Source organism: Poecile atricapillus, chromosome 20 (assembly GCF_030490865.1).
Source record: "Poecile atricapillus isolate bPoeAtr1 chromosome 20, bPoeAtr1.hap1, whole genome shotgun sequence".
In the NCBI taxonomy this organism is placed as follows: Eukaryota; Metazoa; Chordata; class Aves; order Passeriformes; family Paridae; genus Poecile; species Poecile atricapillus.
The window spans coordinates 5,450,355-5,467,112 of record NC_081268.1 but is presented as its reverse complement, the minus strand read 5'-3'; the positions used below and the strand labels follow the sequence as shown (position 1 = coordinate 5,467,112).

The 16,758-nt window shown below is 43.8% G+C and overlaps 1 protein-coding gene across 2 annotated transcripts in view; it reads left to right on the top strand.

Annotated features, from left to right (window-relative positions):
• Positions 1–4,859: 4,859 nt before the first annotated feature.
• Positions 4,860–16,758, top strand: part of ABL1 (ABL proto-oncogene 1, non-receptor tyrosine kinase) — a 77,408-nt gene continuing 65,509 nt past the window's right edge. The window contains exons 1-2 of one of the 2 annotated variants that reach the window (XM_058853571.1): positions 4,860–5,257; positions 5,381–5,694. In XM_058853571.1, coding sequence (XP_058709554.1) covers positions 5,559–5,694 — 136 coding nt within the window. In that variant the 5' untranslated portion in view covers positions 4,860–5,257; positions 5,381–5,558. Of the gene's footprint in view, positions 5,258–5,368; positions 5,695–16,758 lie in introns of those variants that run through there. The other variant, XM_058853569.1, reaches the window with a different exon arrangement.

The following is a 16,758-nucleotide window of genomic DNA, read 5'->3' as shown; positions in this document are numbered from 1 at the left end:
TCATCCCAGCAGGATTTGACCTTCCTCTTCAGCCCTTACAGGGTTCCTCTGTAAGGATTCCTGGTGTTCACAGTGGCTTTCCAAGCATTGCCTCCCTGCAGGATGCCTTGGAGAGGTGAGTCAAGCAGGTGACTCAAGTGACAGTGGTTAGAGGTGGACATTTTGAGCCAGGTGTTGGCAGGCAGTCAGTCACGTTCTCTCTCAGAATGTGATGCTTTCTCTGGAGAATCCTCTCAGCTACAGGTGCTATATTGGAGCTGTTTTATTATAGATGTTTTCTACCTATGTGTATTGCAAATCTCTCCTTGCACCACAGCACTGTAATTTTTAGAAAGGATGATAAAACATCTGCCCCAATTGTTCCTGAATCCAATTGCACGTTGCAAGTTCACACTCGCCTCAGGCACAAGGGAAAATTCTTTGCTCTTTTTTCCTGGGAAGTAGAAATTCCTTTTGTTGCTGTCCTTCCAGCTCGGGCTGCTTTCCCTGTGGTCCCGAGCAGGCACTAGATGGCACCTTTGGATCGTGTTTGTGGCACTTCCCTTCGCCAGCAGCTCCGCCTCGCTGCCCTGCCAAACAGCAGGGGCTGGACGGCTGCCACCAGCGCTGCTGCCCAAATCCTAAAGCATAACGGGGCTAAGGACAAGCAAGGACATGGCTAATCCATTCTGCTGCTGCACAGCTGCCCGTGCTGCCTCTGAAAATAGTACTGAACTTGCTGGGGGTATCGCTGGAATGTTCCAGACATGACCTGGGAATTGTTGAGTTTTAAGAGGATTCCCTAGTAAGTGTTGAAACAATCACATCCTCAAGATGACTGGGGAGAATTGAAAACCAAGGCTTAATGGTGACAATTTCAGGTCTCCATGAGGCTTCTGGTGGCCACATAACACATACCTGTATGGACAAAACTGGTTCAAAAAGGCTAAAAAAGCTTTAACAGTCTGCATCTATTACTTAGAAAAGTACTTTTCTTTCCCCCCCTTACCCAATTGCTGTAGTTTAGCAGCTTATTACCACAGGGGGAGATTCAGGGATTTCTGCTAAAAAAACAGCTCAAGATCTGGACTGCTTCAGCTCTGAGCTTTCTGATTCCTCCTCCTTGCTGCAGGGTCCCTGATATTTTGACATTAACGATGTGTTAAATGGGGGAAGCATGTGACTCATTCAGTTCCCTTATTCCTGAATACCTGGCACTTTTGGTTTTAAACCCAAGAAGAAAACCATCTGGTGAGGTTTGGTTGTGGATCTCTCTGCTGGGAGAGAACCAAAGGTCTCAGCATTTTCCCCTGTGACCATGCACATTCAGCCAGTGCTGTTCCAAGACCTAAATTCTGTAAAAAGGCTTCAGCAAGGTCATTGCTGGCTGTTCTGCAACCGCATCCATCACAGCTCTGCAAACCAGCAGGTAACTAGAAGCCAGCAACAGCAGTGTCCCTGTAAATTCTTCAGTCTGTAGGATTTTGCTGGAAAAAATCTTCTAAGCAGGAAGGGTGAAAAGGAAGCAACTATGGCTTCTCTGGTTTAAGAAAAAAACCCCAAAACAGTAGTTGAAAGTAGGATGAGAAAAACCTAGTGAGTGTTCATTTTTATACGAGGAACTAAAAGACCCATGCAGGCATTAAAACAGCTCAGACCAACCCGATTTCTTTGTTCACCAGTGTCTGACACTGTTTGTAAAGCAGCTGTAGCACCTCCTGTGCTGTTTACTCCAGGGTTGATACATGGTGCAGTTGTACTCAGAAGTGGAGTTGGTAACTAGTTCCCTTGCTGGTGAGTGTTGCCTGTAGGAATGAGAGCACATCACTCATCTGCAAAAAGAATTTTCTTGTTTCTTGGTGCCACTGTTCATGCACTAATAGGAAGAATTCCTTTACTCCTAGGAATAACCACTGAGATTTAAAATTTGTGCTAATGGGTTATTAATCCAATTACTGCTGCTTATTGCATTACTTCTGTACCATCCGTGCAGAGTTTTGCTGTGCAGCTGAGAGTGGTACAAATAAAAAGCTTTGCACAGACCTGAGAAGAGACTGAAATCCCACTGAGATTAGAGACATCTTGAAATGGTTCTCAGGTTCCTGAGGACTGTTAATTAACATGCTAAGTTTTATTATTTGGTGAAGAGGTTGAAGCTTTTAAGATATTGTTATGGAGAAAACGTCACTGCAGCTGTTGGGTGAGAACCCACACTTAATGGGAGGTAAACAAAAAAGTACTGAAGTATCTCTTAGGAAAAAAATAAATGGTAGTATGTATGCGGGTTTGATTGAAAAAACACTAGCTTTTTTTTTTTTAAACTTATTCTGTATTCCCACAACTTTTCTGTCTGTGTCTTCTCTAACAATTTCTGAATTTACTGGGCAACTTCCAAGTTTAACATGAGAGTCATGTTCACAAGAACTGGCAGCAGGGTTGGGAGCAGAAAATGTAATACCCTTCAGGAAGGGGAAGAAGGCAGGTATCTCACTATGACATTTGGGAGTGACCAGCTGACTCATCTGCCTGTGTATTGTCCCACATTAACTACAGCAGTGCTCTGGGAAACAGGAAATGCTTTTGGAGAAACTGCTGAGTGGAGAGGCTGGGAATTGCTGGCAAAGAACCTGTCCCACTTTGCTGCCTACAATTGCACAGCATCAGAAGGAAAAGCTGCCTGTTGGCCTGAATGATAAACTCATCTGGTCTGTTAAATAAAAAGTAAGTGCATTCGTCTGCACAGTTCTGTGATTCAATGAGGTCTTGCATATTTGCAATTACTTTTGCTTAATTTGGTGAAGGTTTTTCTGACTATTGTGGACCCATGGTTGTCTTCTGGAGTTTATTCTGCTTCAGCACTCCTGTGGTAGGAGAGATTATCCAGGATGCTCCAGTCACACCCAGAAGAGAGTGACTTTTTCCTGTGAAGAATGGTTGGTATTGGGTTTTGTAACGAATTTCTCTTGGGCTGCTTGGCCTGTGCTGACAGCTTCATTTCCTCACTTTCCTTCAATCCATGGGAGCAGAGCGAGGGTTATATTACCTTGGTGAGAAGCTGATCTCTATTACTGAGATAAACCTGGAGAAATTCTGCAGAGTTCAAGAGATGTGACCCTGGATTTGTCTCAGCACGATGTACCAGAATTTCTCTCTCCTGTGTGGGTGTGTGTGCAGCACAACCAGCCACAATACCTGCAAATTGAGCCATTGATGGAGAAATCCAATAGAAATGGTTTGAGCTCAGTCTCCTGACTAAGAATTAGTGATGTAGGGGCAGTCTGGCACAGCAGAGATGGAGGATCCCACAGGGCTGTATGAAGTGCTACATTTTGGATGCTATTGTTAGAAGACGAAAAATTCAGGTCTGCCAGAGACCTTGAATATGACATAGGAGAGACAGAGTGTGTTTGGATTTGTCACAAGGGAGGAGTCAGTATAAACAAGCTGCTCTGTGTCCAGATGGTTTCCCTAAGCAGGAGGCTACAGCACAGAATTGCAATTGTGTGTTCTCCTGTTGTCGAGTGGGAGCAACCACAGACCTTTGACCAAAACACCCTGACCTCAAGCTGCTGCCTTGACCCTCTTCTATCCCCGAGGTGAACTGGAGAATGTATGAAGAACTAAATATCTTCAGCACCATGGTCTGCTCTTCAGCCCAGGGAACTCGCAGTGCCTGCCGAAGAATTCAGGAGTTTAACTCCATCTTTGTACCAAATGGTGCACAAAAATAGATCAATAAAATATTTTTTCAATTGTCACTGGCCTCTATAGCTGGTTTTGGTATCAAATTCTGTGTATGCTGAGAGCATTCATAAAGAAGTGCTTTGTGCAAGCATCCAGAGTCCAGAGCTGGCCAGAGGCTCTGAGACCCCTGCAGTCAGATCTGCAGCCCTTCTAAAGAGGTGAAGGATTTCACATGAGCTTTTTGAGGCCTTTTCACAGGTTATTTTCACAAAATCACAGATTAATTGAGGTTGGAAGGGACCTCTGGAGATCAGTGCAGTGTCACCTGGAGCAGGTGACATAGGAAGGTGCCCAGGTGGGTTTGGAATGTCTCCAGAGTGGGAGACTCCACACCCTCCCTGGGCACCTGTCCCAGAGCTCTGCCACCCTCAACCTAAAGAAGTTCTTCCTCATGTTGAGGGGAAACTTTCTGTCTTTCAGTTTATGGCCGTTGCTCCTCATCCTGTCACCAGGCACTGAAGAGTCTGACACCATCCTCGGACTCACTGGGGAGATATTTCCATGGATTGCTGAGATCTCCCCTCAGCCTCCCCTTCTCCAGACATACCCGGCCCAGCTCCCGCAGTGTCTCCTCATCAGAGAGGTGCTGCAGCCCCCAGATCCTCCCTGTGGGCTCCGCAGGACCCTCTCCAGCAGCTCCTTGCCCATCTCATCCTGAGGAGCCCAGCACTGGGCACAGCACTCCAGATGTGCCTCACCAGGGCCGAGTGAAGGGAGGATCCCTCACTCGCCCTGCCGGCCACGCTCCTCACAGGCTTCTCCCCGCCCGGCCGGTCCCTGAGCGGGAGCGGGGCCGGGATCGGGCAGCGCGGGGCGGGAGGCGGGGGCGGTGGAGGAGGAGGGGCCGGAAGGGGATGTGACCGCCCGCCCGCCGGCCCGGGGGTTCCGGGATCTCCCTCGCCGCCTCCGCCGCCCCCTGCCAGCCCCGCAGCTCCGGGGTACCCGCGGCCCCTCGCCCCGCTCCGCCCGCCCGGCCCCGCTCCCGCCGCCCGCCCGCCCGGGGATGCGGCCGGCGCGGTCCCCCCCGCCTGCCCTGGCCCGGCTGCTGGGCAGGAACCGGCCTCCCGGAGCTCCCCGGCCTCGCAGCTCCGCTCCCAGCTCCGCCTGAAGCAGCGGGCACGGGGCGCCGGCCCGGCCGCCCCAGCGCTGCTCCGACGCCGCCATGGCCCCGCCGGGCCCCCCGGCCCCGAGGTAGCGGCGGTGGAAGGAGCCGAAGCCCGGTGACCGAGGAGCTCCGTCCCATCCCCCGAGGAGCTGCTCCTGCTTCGCCTGGAGGGCTGACATGGTTCCACTGCACCTGACCCTGCTGGACCTCAGCGATACTTGAAGCCAAATCCGTGGCTCTTTGGCCTTTGCTAACTCAATGCTATGCAAAAGAAAAGGAGGAAAAAAAAAAGAAACCTTGACACTAGTTGTGGTGGGAATGGCTGTTTCCTGCCCTGGGTGAGCCCACGTGTGGTTTCTTGCTTGTGAGATGAACTAATTCTCCTTTACCCGGTGGAAGACACACTACATATGACAACCTGAAACTTAGGTAATGGTTGGTCATTCCTGAGCGATTAGAACTTCTACTCGTTTGTTGTTTTGGGTTTTTTTGGTTTGGGTTTTTGGTTTTTTTTGCATAAAGACACCTAAGGAACCTTGTTGCTGTCTTCAGGAGCATTGGAGGAATTTGTCTTAATTCACCTCAAGTGACTTTATCCCCACTGTGAGTGCAGCCAGTGCACCCACCTGAATACCTTCTCCTTCAAAACTCCTTCCCAGCCTGGAAGATCAGGGATCACAGACTTCTTCGAAAACTTCTCGTCCTGGAAAAGGCTGCCCATAGTTACTTTATGGGGCAACAGCCTGGAAAAGTTCTTGGGGACCAAAGGAGGCCAAGTCTGCCTGCCCTGCACTTCATCAAAGGAGCAGGGAAGAAGGAGTCATCGAGGCATGCGGGCCCACACTGCAATGTCTTTGTGGAACATGGTGAGAAGTTTCTATTGGTATTTGGTTGAATTTTGGTTTGCTGAGCTAGCTGCAATATGGATTTATTCAAGACCATGGAGCAGATACAGACATGTACTTTATGGAAGTCTTGTTTTCTTTCTTGTAGTCTTGCTGCTTAATGCAAATCTTCTGTGATTGTTTATTAAGAAAATAATTGGGTCAGATTGCTTGAAATCTGAGGAGAGGTTATTGTACACTTAAAGGTGAAATGCAAAGGAAGTTACTTCTTAACATTGTAAAAGTTTCTCATTTCTGCCTTGGTTATGTTCTGGTTTGCAGTCTGGGAAAGTGTCTGATCCTTTTTTAGTACAGACCAGCCTCAGCCAGTGGTGATGCTGTGGTCAGGGACAGGTATTCCTTAATTATCTTTTCTGAAGGGACTTTGCTACTTGGGAGGGAAAAAAAAAACTTATTTTGGAAAGTTTATGCACTTACTGCTGTTGTGAAAAGAGTTTCTTGGTGCGTTTGGAACACCTTTGCTTGGTGGTTTCTCAAAGCTGGTTAAACCTTCATCCTGTGCTGTGATGAATTGAAGTGCTTAAGGCCAAAAGTTTGGGGTAGAGCAACCCTGTCACTTGCTGGGCTTCTGCAAAGTATGGGGGGAGTTCAGAATCTCAGGAAAGAAGCCAGATGAAAAATTCAGTAGGACTCAGAGGTAGCTTTGGTGACTGCATCAAATTCTTCATTAAACAACAAAAACCAAACCAACAAACCCCCAAACCAAAGAAACTGTAAACTAAAGGCATTTCTACAGAAGTGGGGTACAGAAATGCATTGTTGTGCTTAACCTCTTTGGAGTAATCCTTGTTTTTGTGCAACACTTTAATGTTCTTTGAGATGACGAGCTGCTGGCTGCTGACTTTGGCTGGAGAATGTGATTTTGACAAAGTTTCTGCAGCCGTTTTGTCATATAGAGGAAGTTTATCTGTGAACAAAACAAAATTGCGTCTGTAATCTTCATATAACTAAAAATTGACGTATTTGCTGTGTGTGAGAGCACAATCTAGTCAGAGGAAAAGTTTTGATTTGGTCTTTCTTTCTAAGGGCTTTGATTTCAAACTTTTTCTCATTCTGTGTTTCTAGAAGAGCCCAAGAAATTCTCTGCGGTGTTCAACAAACATGCAGAGATCCCATGTTTGGTACTGCTCTGCTGAAATACTGTTTTGGGTTACTTCAGTGTTTTATTTTCCCATACAATGTTTCTGCACTGAAGAAACTTGAGGTAATTAAGGGAAGGTTAGAGAATATCAGGGCTAACTTGGCTCTCTGATGTTAAACTTGCTGCTGGATTTTTCCTTGCTTTCTGTCCTGTGATATAGCCACTTCTTCACCCCCAGTTTGTTTCCTGCTTTTACTGCTTTGGACAGAGTTTCAAGGTCAGATGAGACACAGCCAGACCACTTGCTGCAAGCAATACAATAATCTTAGTCCCTTTGGTGTTTTGCTGCAGCAGAAAAGCCAGAACCATTCTTTTTTGATCATCTAACAGCAATAAGCAGATGGTAACTTCTTGCCAGTGTGACCTGAGGTCAGCAGATCCCAACACATTCAGGAGGAAAAATGGCATCTCTAATGTCCGTGTGCCATATGTCCACGAGAGACCTTGGTGTCCTGGTTTAGAAAAGAATAAACTTGAAAGAGGACATCAGGGCTAGGATGCCTGTTAAGAGAACTGCAAAAGATTGGCCTTGCTTATACACATGAGGAAAAGTTTCTTCCTTTGAGTGGATGAAAAGGTTCTTCCAAGTCCTGGCAGTAGAAGGCAGTACCAGCGTTGTTTATTTAGCTTTCTTCTGAGTTTGGGCTGCTTCTGTGCTGAAAAATCTAAACAAATTAAAAGGGAACAAAGTTCATTTAAAAAGTTCTTCCTTTTCCTTTCAATAATTTGCCTTTCAAATACATAGACTGACATACTTTATAATTAATGAGCAGATCAGTATTTAATACCTTCAGTCCTATTCAGTGATTGTGCCATGGGCTGTAGTTCACAGAAATAAGATTGGTATTTTTTCAGGGCTTAAATGTTTGCATGTTTCCCTTTCATTGCTGTCATTACAGAGTTTCTTCTAAATACTAATCACTGTATCTGGTTTCTCTGTTGCACTGTGGGAACTAGTTTGTCCCAGGAAAATCATGTTTCTGGCTTTTCATAATTAAGAAATGCTTAAGGAGAAATTCCATGGTGGGCCACTTTAACTCCCTAGAGACAGGTGAATTCTTAAATGTGCTTGTCTGAAGTTCTTGTATATCAAAGGCCATGATAAAGGAGACAAAAGAAGTGGAACTTTTGGTAGCAGGGCTCTCCTTTTAGGGTTGTGTTTTTATAAAGATATTCACGATCCTGTTTTGGTGGCACCATTACCCATGAACTTCTGCTGAAGCTCATTCAGCAGGCATTTAGTGGAAGATCTGGATTGCTTCAGAAGTATCAGATTTTGGCTGAAAGGGTTAGTGAATAGTATCAGATACTAACAGTGTAAGGCAAAATAACTTTCAGGAAAGTAATTCCATTTCTCGGTCATCGCACTCTCCGTAGCACCCAAAGCAACACATCGAGAGGCTTCTGAAAAGCCAAGGAGGCAACTGGCCAGAAATCAGCTCTGCTGGTGCTCAAATGTTCTGTGAGAATAATGCAGAAAACCTCTAAATTTTGTCATGAGCTGACAATTGAGGAGTGCCTTAAGGGGAGAAAAGTAATCTATGGGCAAGTTTTGGGCTTCTCTCTTTGTGCTGTTACTTTCCCCACAGAGGGTGTTTCACAAGCTGGAGTTCATGCTTGTGTCGTTACCCTGGGCAGCAAGAGTAGCCCTTGCTGGGATTTTACAAATTTCACCCTGCTGCAGATTACTCTAGCTCACAGTTTGCTTGCAAGCTTGAACTTGAGAGGAATTATAAAGGCAAAGTTTTCTTCTTTTTCTCTGCTTTTCTTGGTGAGAAATGAGTCTGCAGTCACTGCTTTTTGGGGATATCCAGCTGAGAAAAAGGTGTGGTCAGGAGATGGTTAAGGGGAAAGATTCTATCCTTGCACCTTGAAATTTGCACACGAGTGTATCTTACGCCTTTCCAGAATGTTAATTTCAGCAAAACTCAAACTTCTGAAAAGAAAGGTGTGCTCTCAGAGGGCTCAGCTCTGATCCCAGAGTTGGCAGGAGTTGACTGGAGCAATTGGCAAACACCACACCTTCTCTGGCTGTCTCTTGGAGGTTGGTGCTGTGCTGAATGATCAGCAGATCCCCTGAAGCGTGTTGGTAGAACAGTATCTCCAAGCAAAAGCAGCACTTGAAGGCTTAAAAAATGAACTCTAATTATTACATACATGTAATGATGCTGAGATGAGGAAGAAATTGATAAAGCACTCTGACAAAAATGGCCTTTTCATAGTGTTTCTTAGTAAGATAAAATGCAGTCTTAGAGTTTCTCTTCCAGCAGGTGAGTGATAGGGAAGCTTAAATGAGCTGTTTACCTCACTGTAAAGAGAGATAAACTGCAGAACTGGATCCATTTTTCTTATACATTTAGTGCTGAATATAGCTGAAGTCAGCCAACTACAGTCTCTGTCATATTAGATCGGAATTCTTCTTCTTACAACGGTGCTGAAAGTTTTACTGCTTTAATTAGGAAGCAATTGTGCAAAATGGATCTATAGCACCAGCTTGCCACAGCTTCCAGTTGGAGATGTGCCCTATACAGTTCACTGTGAGGAAAAATCCCAACAATTAAAAGTTCCATTTCCTTTATTATTGATTAAAAATAAATTTTATGGGTCTTTATGTTTAATAATCTATCTTGTTTTATGCTGTTAAGTTTCATGTTTCAAGTACTTGAATTGTGAAAATTAATAAATGACATTATAATCAGTTCTAAGCATATCCTGGATTCATCCCACAGTGTGGGCAGCAGGGCAGGGGGACAGATTCTCCCTCCAGTACTCCTCTGTGCTGAGACCCAGACCCTGTCTTCATCATGGGCAGGACATGGAGCTGTTGGAAATAGTCCAGAAGAGGCCATGGAGATGCTCCAAGGGCTAGAGCCCCTCTGCTCTGGAGCCAGCTGGGAGAGCTGGGGATGTTTCACTCAGAGGTGGCTCCAGGGAGACCTCAGAGCTCCTTCCAGTGCCTAAATGGGCTCCAAGAGAGCTGGAGAAGGACTTTGGAAAGGGTCTGGAGTGACAGGGTGCAGGGAATGGCTTCAAACTGACTGAGGGTAGATTAGATATACAGAAGATATTCTTTCCTGTGAGTGTGGGGAGGCCCTGGCACAGGTTGCTCAGAGAAACTGTGGCTGCCCTGGGATCCCTGGAAGTGTCCATGGCCAGGTTGAATGGGGCTTGGAGCAACCTGGGGTCGTGGAAGGTTTTGGTACAAGATTATCTTCAAGGTCTGATTTTTGTACTCATTATCCTTTATCCTACAGGTGAGCTCAATATGTCTTCCTTATATGCAATATACATTTGTTAGATAGTCAATTGTCCATACATGGAAATGATTTAAATGAGACTCCTTCCATAGTAGAACTGTTTCTTCAAACCCCTGTGCTTAAAACCCCTGCATTTATCTCTTTCCATTGTACCTCAGGGCATTTTTATACTCAGTCTCTGCTTCACCAGCTGCAAAACCTGAGACTTCAGAGAAACTGCTTTACTACTCCTGACTCCACTTTAGACCATTCACCTGAAGTTGGGTCATTAGCACTGTCCTAATTGGAATTCATTTTTTAGAGCCTGCCTTCAGTATTTCAGGTTTTCATTCTGAACTGACAAAGGTTGGAGATTTGGCAGCTCCCAAATTTCAATTTCCATCTCTATTAGGAAAGACTTATCCCCAGCTTTTGGGATCATTGCTTATGTGTCCAACTTCACTGTGCTTCAGTATTAGCCTGGTTAATGCTGACATTTGCTGCATGCTGAATGCAGATTTGTTTGCTGCTTCTGACTGTATCCCTTTCCATCATAAAAACCACTTGCTGTATTTTTTACTGCTCCAATTATCAAATAGCACTGGGTTTTGCTAAGAAGCTCTTCCACAAAACTTGATCTATGGTTGGAGTATGTTTGGAAAGAGACCCAAGACTTTTTAAACTGCTTTTCCACAGGCCAAGGTGGATGATGATGATGATGATGGTGAAAGACTAATCCCTTTCCTGGGCAAAAGCAGTTCTGTTTTGTGCACTGAGTAATCTTTGATAACTTGCCATATTTAAGCTCTTGAGCTCCTTCATGACAAATAGGTAGCAGTTGCTCGTATGCCAGACTCGCATTAGCAGATTATGCTAGTTCTGCATTCTTATTTACAAATTTTAATAGGCAGGCTATGGTAGGAAATCAGGATAGGGAAGCAGGAGAAAGCTGTAGGGTATTAGCATAGGAATCTTTCCTTGTAGGCAATCATCTCTTTCAGCACACTTCAACATTTACCATCAAACTCGCAGTATTTTACATTAAAAAGTTTAAATCCTAAGCTTGAAAGTGAGGAGTTGACACAGTCCTGTTGCTGAGCGTTGAGAGTCCCGAGTTGCATCCCTGGTGCTCTCAGTGTCAGGCTCTGTGGCATGTGGCAAATCATGAGGGTGCAGAAAGGTGAAAATGGCCTTGGAAAGCCTTGTCTTGTTGACTCTCACTTCAGGGTGGGGATGCTGTTGGGTTGTGCCTTGGAACAACAGGGATGTGTTTCCAGCTGTGCTTGTAGGAACTGTGATAAAGCAGACAAGAAATAATTGAGAAAGTGTTTTGATAGCCCTGGTGTGGATGGGAGTGTAACCAGTGCTGTGGCAGGTGCCAGGTCAGGAACCCTCTTAGCTGACACCAGGCAGTGGGCATGCAGAGCTGCAGGAGTTAGTCCAGCTCTTAACACCCATCTGATACCAGTGTTGCCTTCAGTGAAGGTTCATAGCATCCTGCAGTGAGTTTTGGGCCTTGTTTGGAGTGTTTCAGCATTGCCAGGACATCCCTGCAGCTCCATCAGTGTACTTGATCCACCCTATAAAATTTAAAACCTGGCTGTGGCACTGTGTGGGTGGACATTGGGTGTGTTGCAGGTACCATCACTTTGAGCTGTATAAAACACTCTGATTTGCATTTACAAAGACTGAAAGAAGTGTTTGAAACACTAGTGACCTTCTGGGGTATTTTTGCACATGGACTTTGCTTTCCTTTTTCTTTTGCAGGAGAAGGAGCTGCCTTCTCTCTGCAGTGTCTGTTAAGAGCTGTGTGAGGAGCACCAGTGTCTGCACCCAGCAGCATTCTGTCAGTCCAGAACAGGGCTGAGCTATTCTTGTGAGAAGTAGTCTCCTTAGAAAAGGTTTGTTGTGAGTCCCAGGAGTCCTGTACTGTAGGAACATCCAGAGTAGTTCCAGCAGAAGCAAGAGAGACTCTTGCTTCTTTGCTTCCATGACTCTCTTATCAGTCAGCTCTTTGTCTGCTCTATGTTGATTGAAGATCAGTCTAAACAATCTGTAGAGGTTATTAATTTGCTTTCCAGAGTGTCCATTTAATTGGTTTAAGGAGGATTCTTGGGCAAAAAGGTAATGAATGTTCAATTTTAGCGAGTAAAGCTGCCTAAGTCAATGCCTTTCCTTAGTTCTTAACTAAATTAGTTCTTACTTAGCTCTTAACTTTGGTTTTTCTTTAAATGTCTGTGTTTAATGCCAGTGTTGCACTTAGATATTAAGCATAATTTTTTGTGAGATAGCTGGAAGTTTCATTGCGCTTGTGGCAAAATGTGATATAATTCTGCTAAAATGGTGTGTTGTACTCTGGGAGGAGTCCCTTTCTACACATCTCCTTGTAATGCTGAGGCAAGTGTCTCCTGAATACCAGCTTGCTTTAGTTTTTGCTTAAGTACTTTCTGAAATTAGTGTTGAAATTAGATTAAGGGGGTTTTGTGTGTGTTTTCTTTTTCCCCAGCATTTTTTCCTGGCTGTTACCAGCTGGGTTGTGAAAAGCAGGAGCTTGCTTTTATGCAGAGTGATTGTTGCTAATTTACATGGATGCGAGCAAGCTCATCATTCTTTCATGAGTGAGGAGACTGCCTGATTTATGTTGTGTCATCTCTGAGCACTGTTTTTACCTAATGAATAGAGTTTCACAACAGATTATTAATCATTAAGACTTTGGTTTCATTGTGTGTATTAAAGAATCAATATTGTTACATGTTGCCTGCCTTGAGAAGCTGCTTATCCATTAGTGCCGCTTTTCTAAGGCATTTTGGTGCATTTATCATTTTGGCTGACTTCAGTTCCTACCTTATTCCTGCCACGTCTTCCCAGGGCCTGAGCTGTGTCCAGTCTGCCTCTCTATAGATTCCTCCTTTGAAGTGCTGTCTGAGCAGCAGCAAATGTTGTTTGGTCCAGTCTCTCCGTAGAGCTCATAAAATAGTAAAATGCTGAACCTTCCTCTGCTGTGGTTTGCAATCCACATTTGCATCAAAGAGGGAGTGATGGCGTCAGAAACTGGGAATAATGTGTGATGAGGAGTATATTGAATTACATTATTGAATTACATACTCTGCTGCCTGTTAAATGCCTGAGTTTTGGATGGCAAGGCTTGCTGGAGGACAGGATTCCCCAGTTCTCTGACCTGCTGTTTGTTCCCTGTCCAATGTCCATCTCTGTTGGAAGTACAGAGTGACCTGGACATGTTCCCTGTGTTTCTCATCATGCTGATGCTGTAGAGGAGGAAATTTCCCTTGCTCTGTGCATCCAGAATCCAAAACACACTCACATGAGCTCTGTCAGGTTTGTTAGTGACCCCAGTGAGCTGATCTCCTGCCACTCCACACCTGGGGGAACTGATGGCTCTTTCATGACCTTTTTATTGTGTGTGTGTTCCCAGAATAAACAAGGTTGTTTTTCCAGAGGCTGAATGTGTGAATGGTAGTGGGATAAGGACATGGAAACTTTAAATAGGAAATTCCTTGGGCTTTCAGGAAATGTTTGCTCTGTCATTCGTGTTCAAGTTGCCCAAATTCAAAGGCTGCTTGTTGGGTTCTGCCTCATTTAACATACCTGGTGAAGGGCTGTTCCCAGGTTCTCAGTTCCTGGCCTGACCACAGAGGGTTATCACAGGGCTGTCATGCAGTAAACACAACTGTTTTCACTTGTGGTTTTGTGAATTAAATTATTTAATTAACTTCAAGTGTTAAAAAAATATTTACTTAAATAAAATTTAAGCTTTATTACAAAGGTGTAAAGCAAATGAAATTGTCATTTGGTGCACTGGCCACCAGATGTCTTCTGTGACTCTTCACTAACTCGCTCGGATTAAAACAGTCCCCGCAGTGAGAATGGTCTTGGAAATGAGTAAAAGTTTAATGGTGAGAACCAGGGTCAGAAGTGGCAACTGCGAATTTCAGAAATGGTGGTTGTCAAGTCTTTTTAGATGCTATTAGAACCTGTAATCTTTGTGTGCTTGCTTCCTGATGAAAAAAAGGTTGGTAGGTGATGTTTGCTTTCACTGTTAATGGGAAAATCTTGCTCCCTCATCTCCTCAAGCTCCATTTCAGCCCTTTCTTTGTTTAAAAAAGAAAAGAAATAGTTCAGTTCTGCATTCATTTTCACTTATTGATGTCTTCTGCATTTGATCTAATTCCTCTACTTCTTTTGTTATGATGCACTGACTTTTTAAAAATATAAATACTTTCCTAATATTAAATATTAGATTCTTCTTAGTATAGAAATTGATTTGGTAAATCCTCTTGTAGCACTGAGTTCAGCACATGTGAAAATGAGCTTTTTATGGCAGGGATGCTCAGGGAATATCTGGAAACAAATTCAGCCTGTGACCCTTATTTACACAGTTGTTATCTGAATGTCAGAATTGCTCTCACAGAGCTAATTGTGGAGTTAAATTGTTATGAAGTCATAACAATGCTTACAAAAGCAAAGCTGCAATTTAATAATACTCCATTTTACTCAAATCTCTTTTGGGTGGGAGTATTTTACAATAATGAAGAAGATTTAGTATATCTGGCAAAATAGTTTAAGCTATAAATATGTATGTGAGAATGGGGTTTTATTTTTATTATTTTTATTTGCTCTAAGTTCTTTTCATTCCTGATATAAATCTGACAACACATAATGTTAATTTAAAAACTACATCCCATTTTAGCCTGAATAACTGGAACAGCTATTAGAGCTATTGTTGTCTGGCTACACCTCATGTTTGCAAATAACTTAGGAAAGCTCAAATGAAAAGTTTTGAATAAATGCCAGGCTGTTATTTCTTCTTTAATATATTTAGCTGGATGGATAAGAAGCTGCATTTAAAAGTCTCTGCAATCAAACTGTTACTTCTTAAAAGATTTATTGATGGATTGCACTAAACGTGTTTGCTGTATACATTCTTTTTTTTTCTCAATGTGCAGCTGTTTAATAGAAAATAGATGTTCTTTACAGGAAATGAGCTGGAGGGAAGACAAAGCTCTTCCCATCATTTGATACTGTTGATGTTCATATAGAAGCTGTAATTTCCCTGGGCTCTGCAGATTGTCTGTTATGTCTAAATAGTGCCTTCCACGCAGAGGGTTGGATGTCAAGGTGCTATCATGTTTCAGGTATTAAGTAGTAATTATTGTTATGAGGTGATCACATAAGACAGTGTAAGTGTTGCTCAACCTTTCAAGTTCCATGTCATTAGGAAAAAAAATGTGTTGGGGAAATGTCAGTCTAATTTAGCCCTCCCTTTGAGAACTGCTGATGGATTTTACCTTGCTCTTGCTGAAAAGTGGGTTAAAAAAGGCTTTTTGTGACCACAGGTACACATCCAGATGTGGTGTGGGTTGTTGTGCTTGTGAAATACAATTTGGAGACATAATCTGGGAGTTAATTCTGGACTTGCTGCAGGTCTGGAGAGGGCCAAATCCTGAAGGCTGTGGCTGGTTTGCAAAACATACTGAGCTACCTCTTAAGCAGGTAATATTTAAAGCCAAGAAAAAAAGAAGAATTAGAATAATAAAGGTTGTATTTTTGGAGGCAAATGCTAGCTTGAAATGCTAATATAATCATCTTGGTGACTGCAGTTTTTCCTCTGCAAAGCAAAGGCAGCACATGACATTTCATTGAAGACCTGCTGCAGTGTTGATAAGCCGACCTCTCCTGAGAGGAATCGTGAACTTCACTGAGCAGCAGCGTGGCTTTGTAATGGTGGTTAAAAACACAGGATTTGAAAAACCTTAAATGAAAATAGATCAGTGTTGCATTTATTATCAGGTAAGGATTCAAAGAACCGTGAAATGTTAACTCGAAACATTTGCATTCCACTCATAGGAATAAGTGGCACAAATCGAGTGAGGTGTTTTAGTTCTAATTTGTTAACTTGGGCTACTTTTCCCCAGAAAAGTGAGTATTGCATTGTGTTGGCCATGTCCACATCATTTAGTCTTGCCTAACTACAGAGGCATTAAAAACATCGAGGTGAAAATCACAGGCACCAACAGAGCAGTCGAGAGTTTCCAGCTCAGCCATCTCTGTCATCTGCAGCGTTCCCAAATTAGGAAGCGGTGGGTTTCAGCAGGGCTGGGGAGCGGGATGATGTGGAGCCTCTGGAATGAAATACATTTCATGGCCATGGACAGTCTTGAATCACCTGGTGCTGAGGGTGCCTGGTCAGCCCCGTGCCCTGAGTCACGGCGGCTGTGGCAGAACTTTGCCGGGAAGATAAAAGGTGAATGTTGTGGCTGAAATGGGGAGATCACCAGTCAGCAACTTGTGAAATAACTACACCGTGTGCTAGCCAAAGTGCTTGCTTGGGCTGAAATATCTTGGCCATTCTACCTTTAAATTGCTCCATGGATGTCATGGTTTTTTAAATTCCAGTTTTGGAAGGAAGGTGGCTCTTCTGTGGTTATGAGGCTTTCATCTGCTGAAGTTGTATTTCAGAAAGTTGATGTGCTGCTTGTGAAATGCTCCCCTAAGGCAAACAAGCCCTTTAGGGAGGGGGACTGAGGGATAGAGTGAATCAAACAGGCATTTTACATTTGAATTATTAATACAGTACTTTTTATGGTTCTCAAATTGGAATTGCTAGCAGCTGAATTTTAAAAATGTACT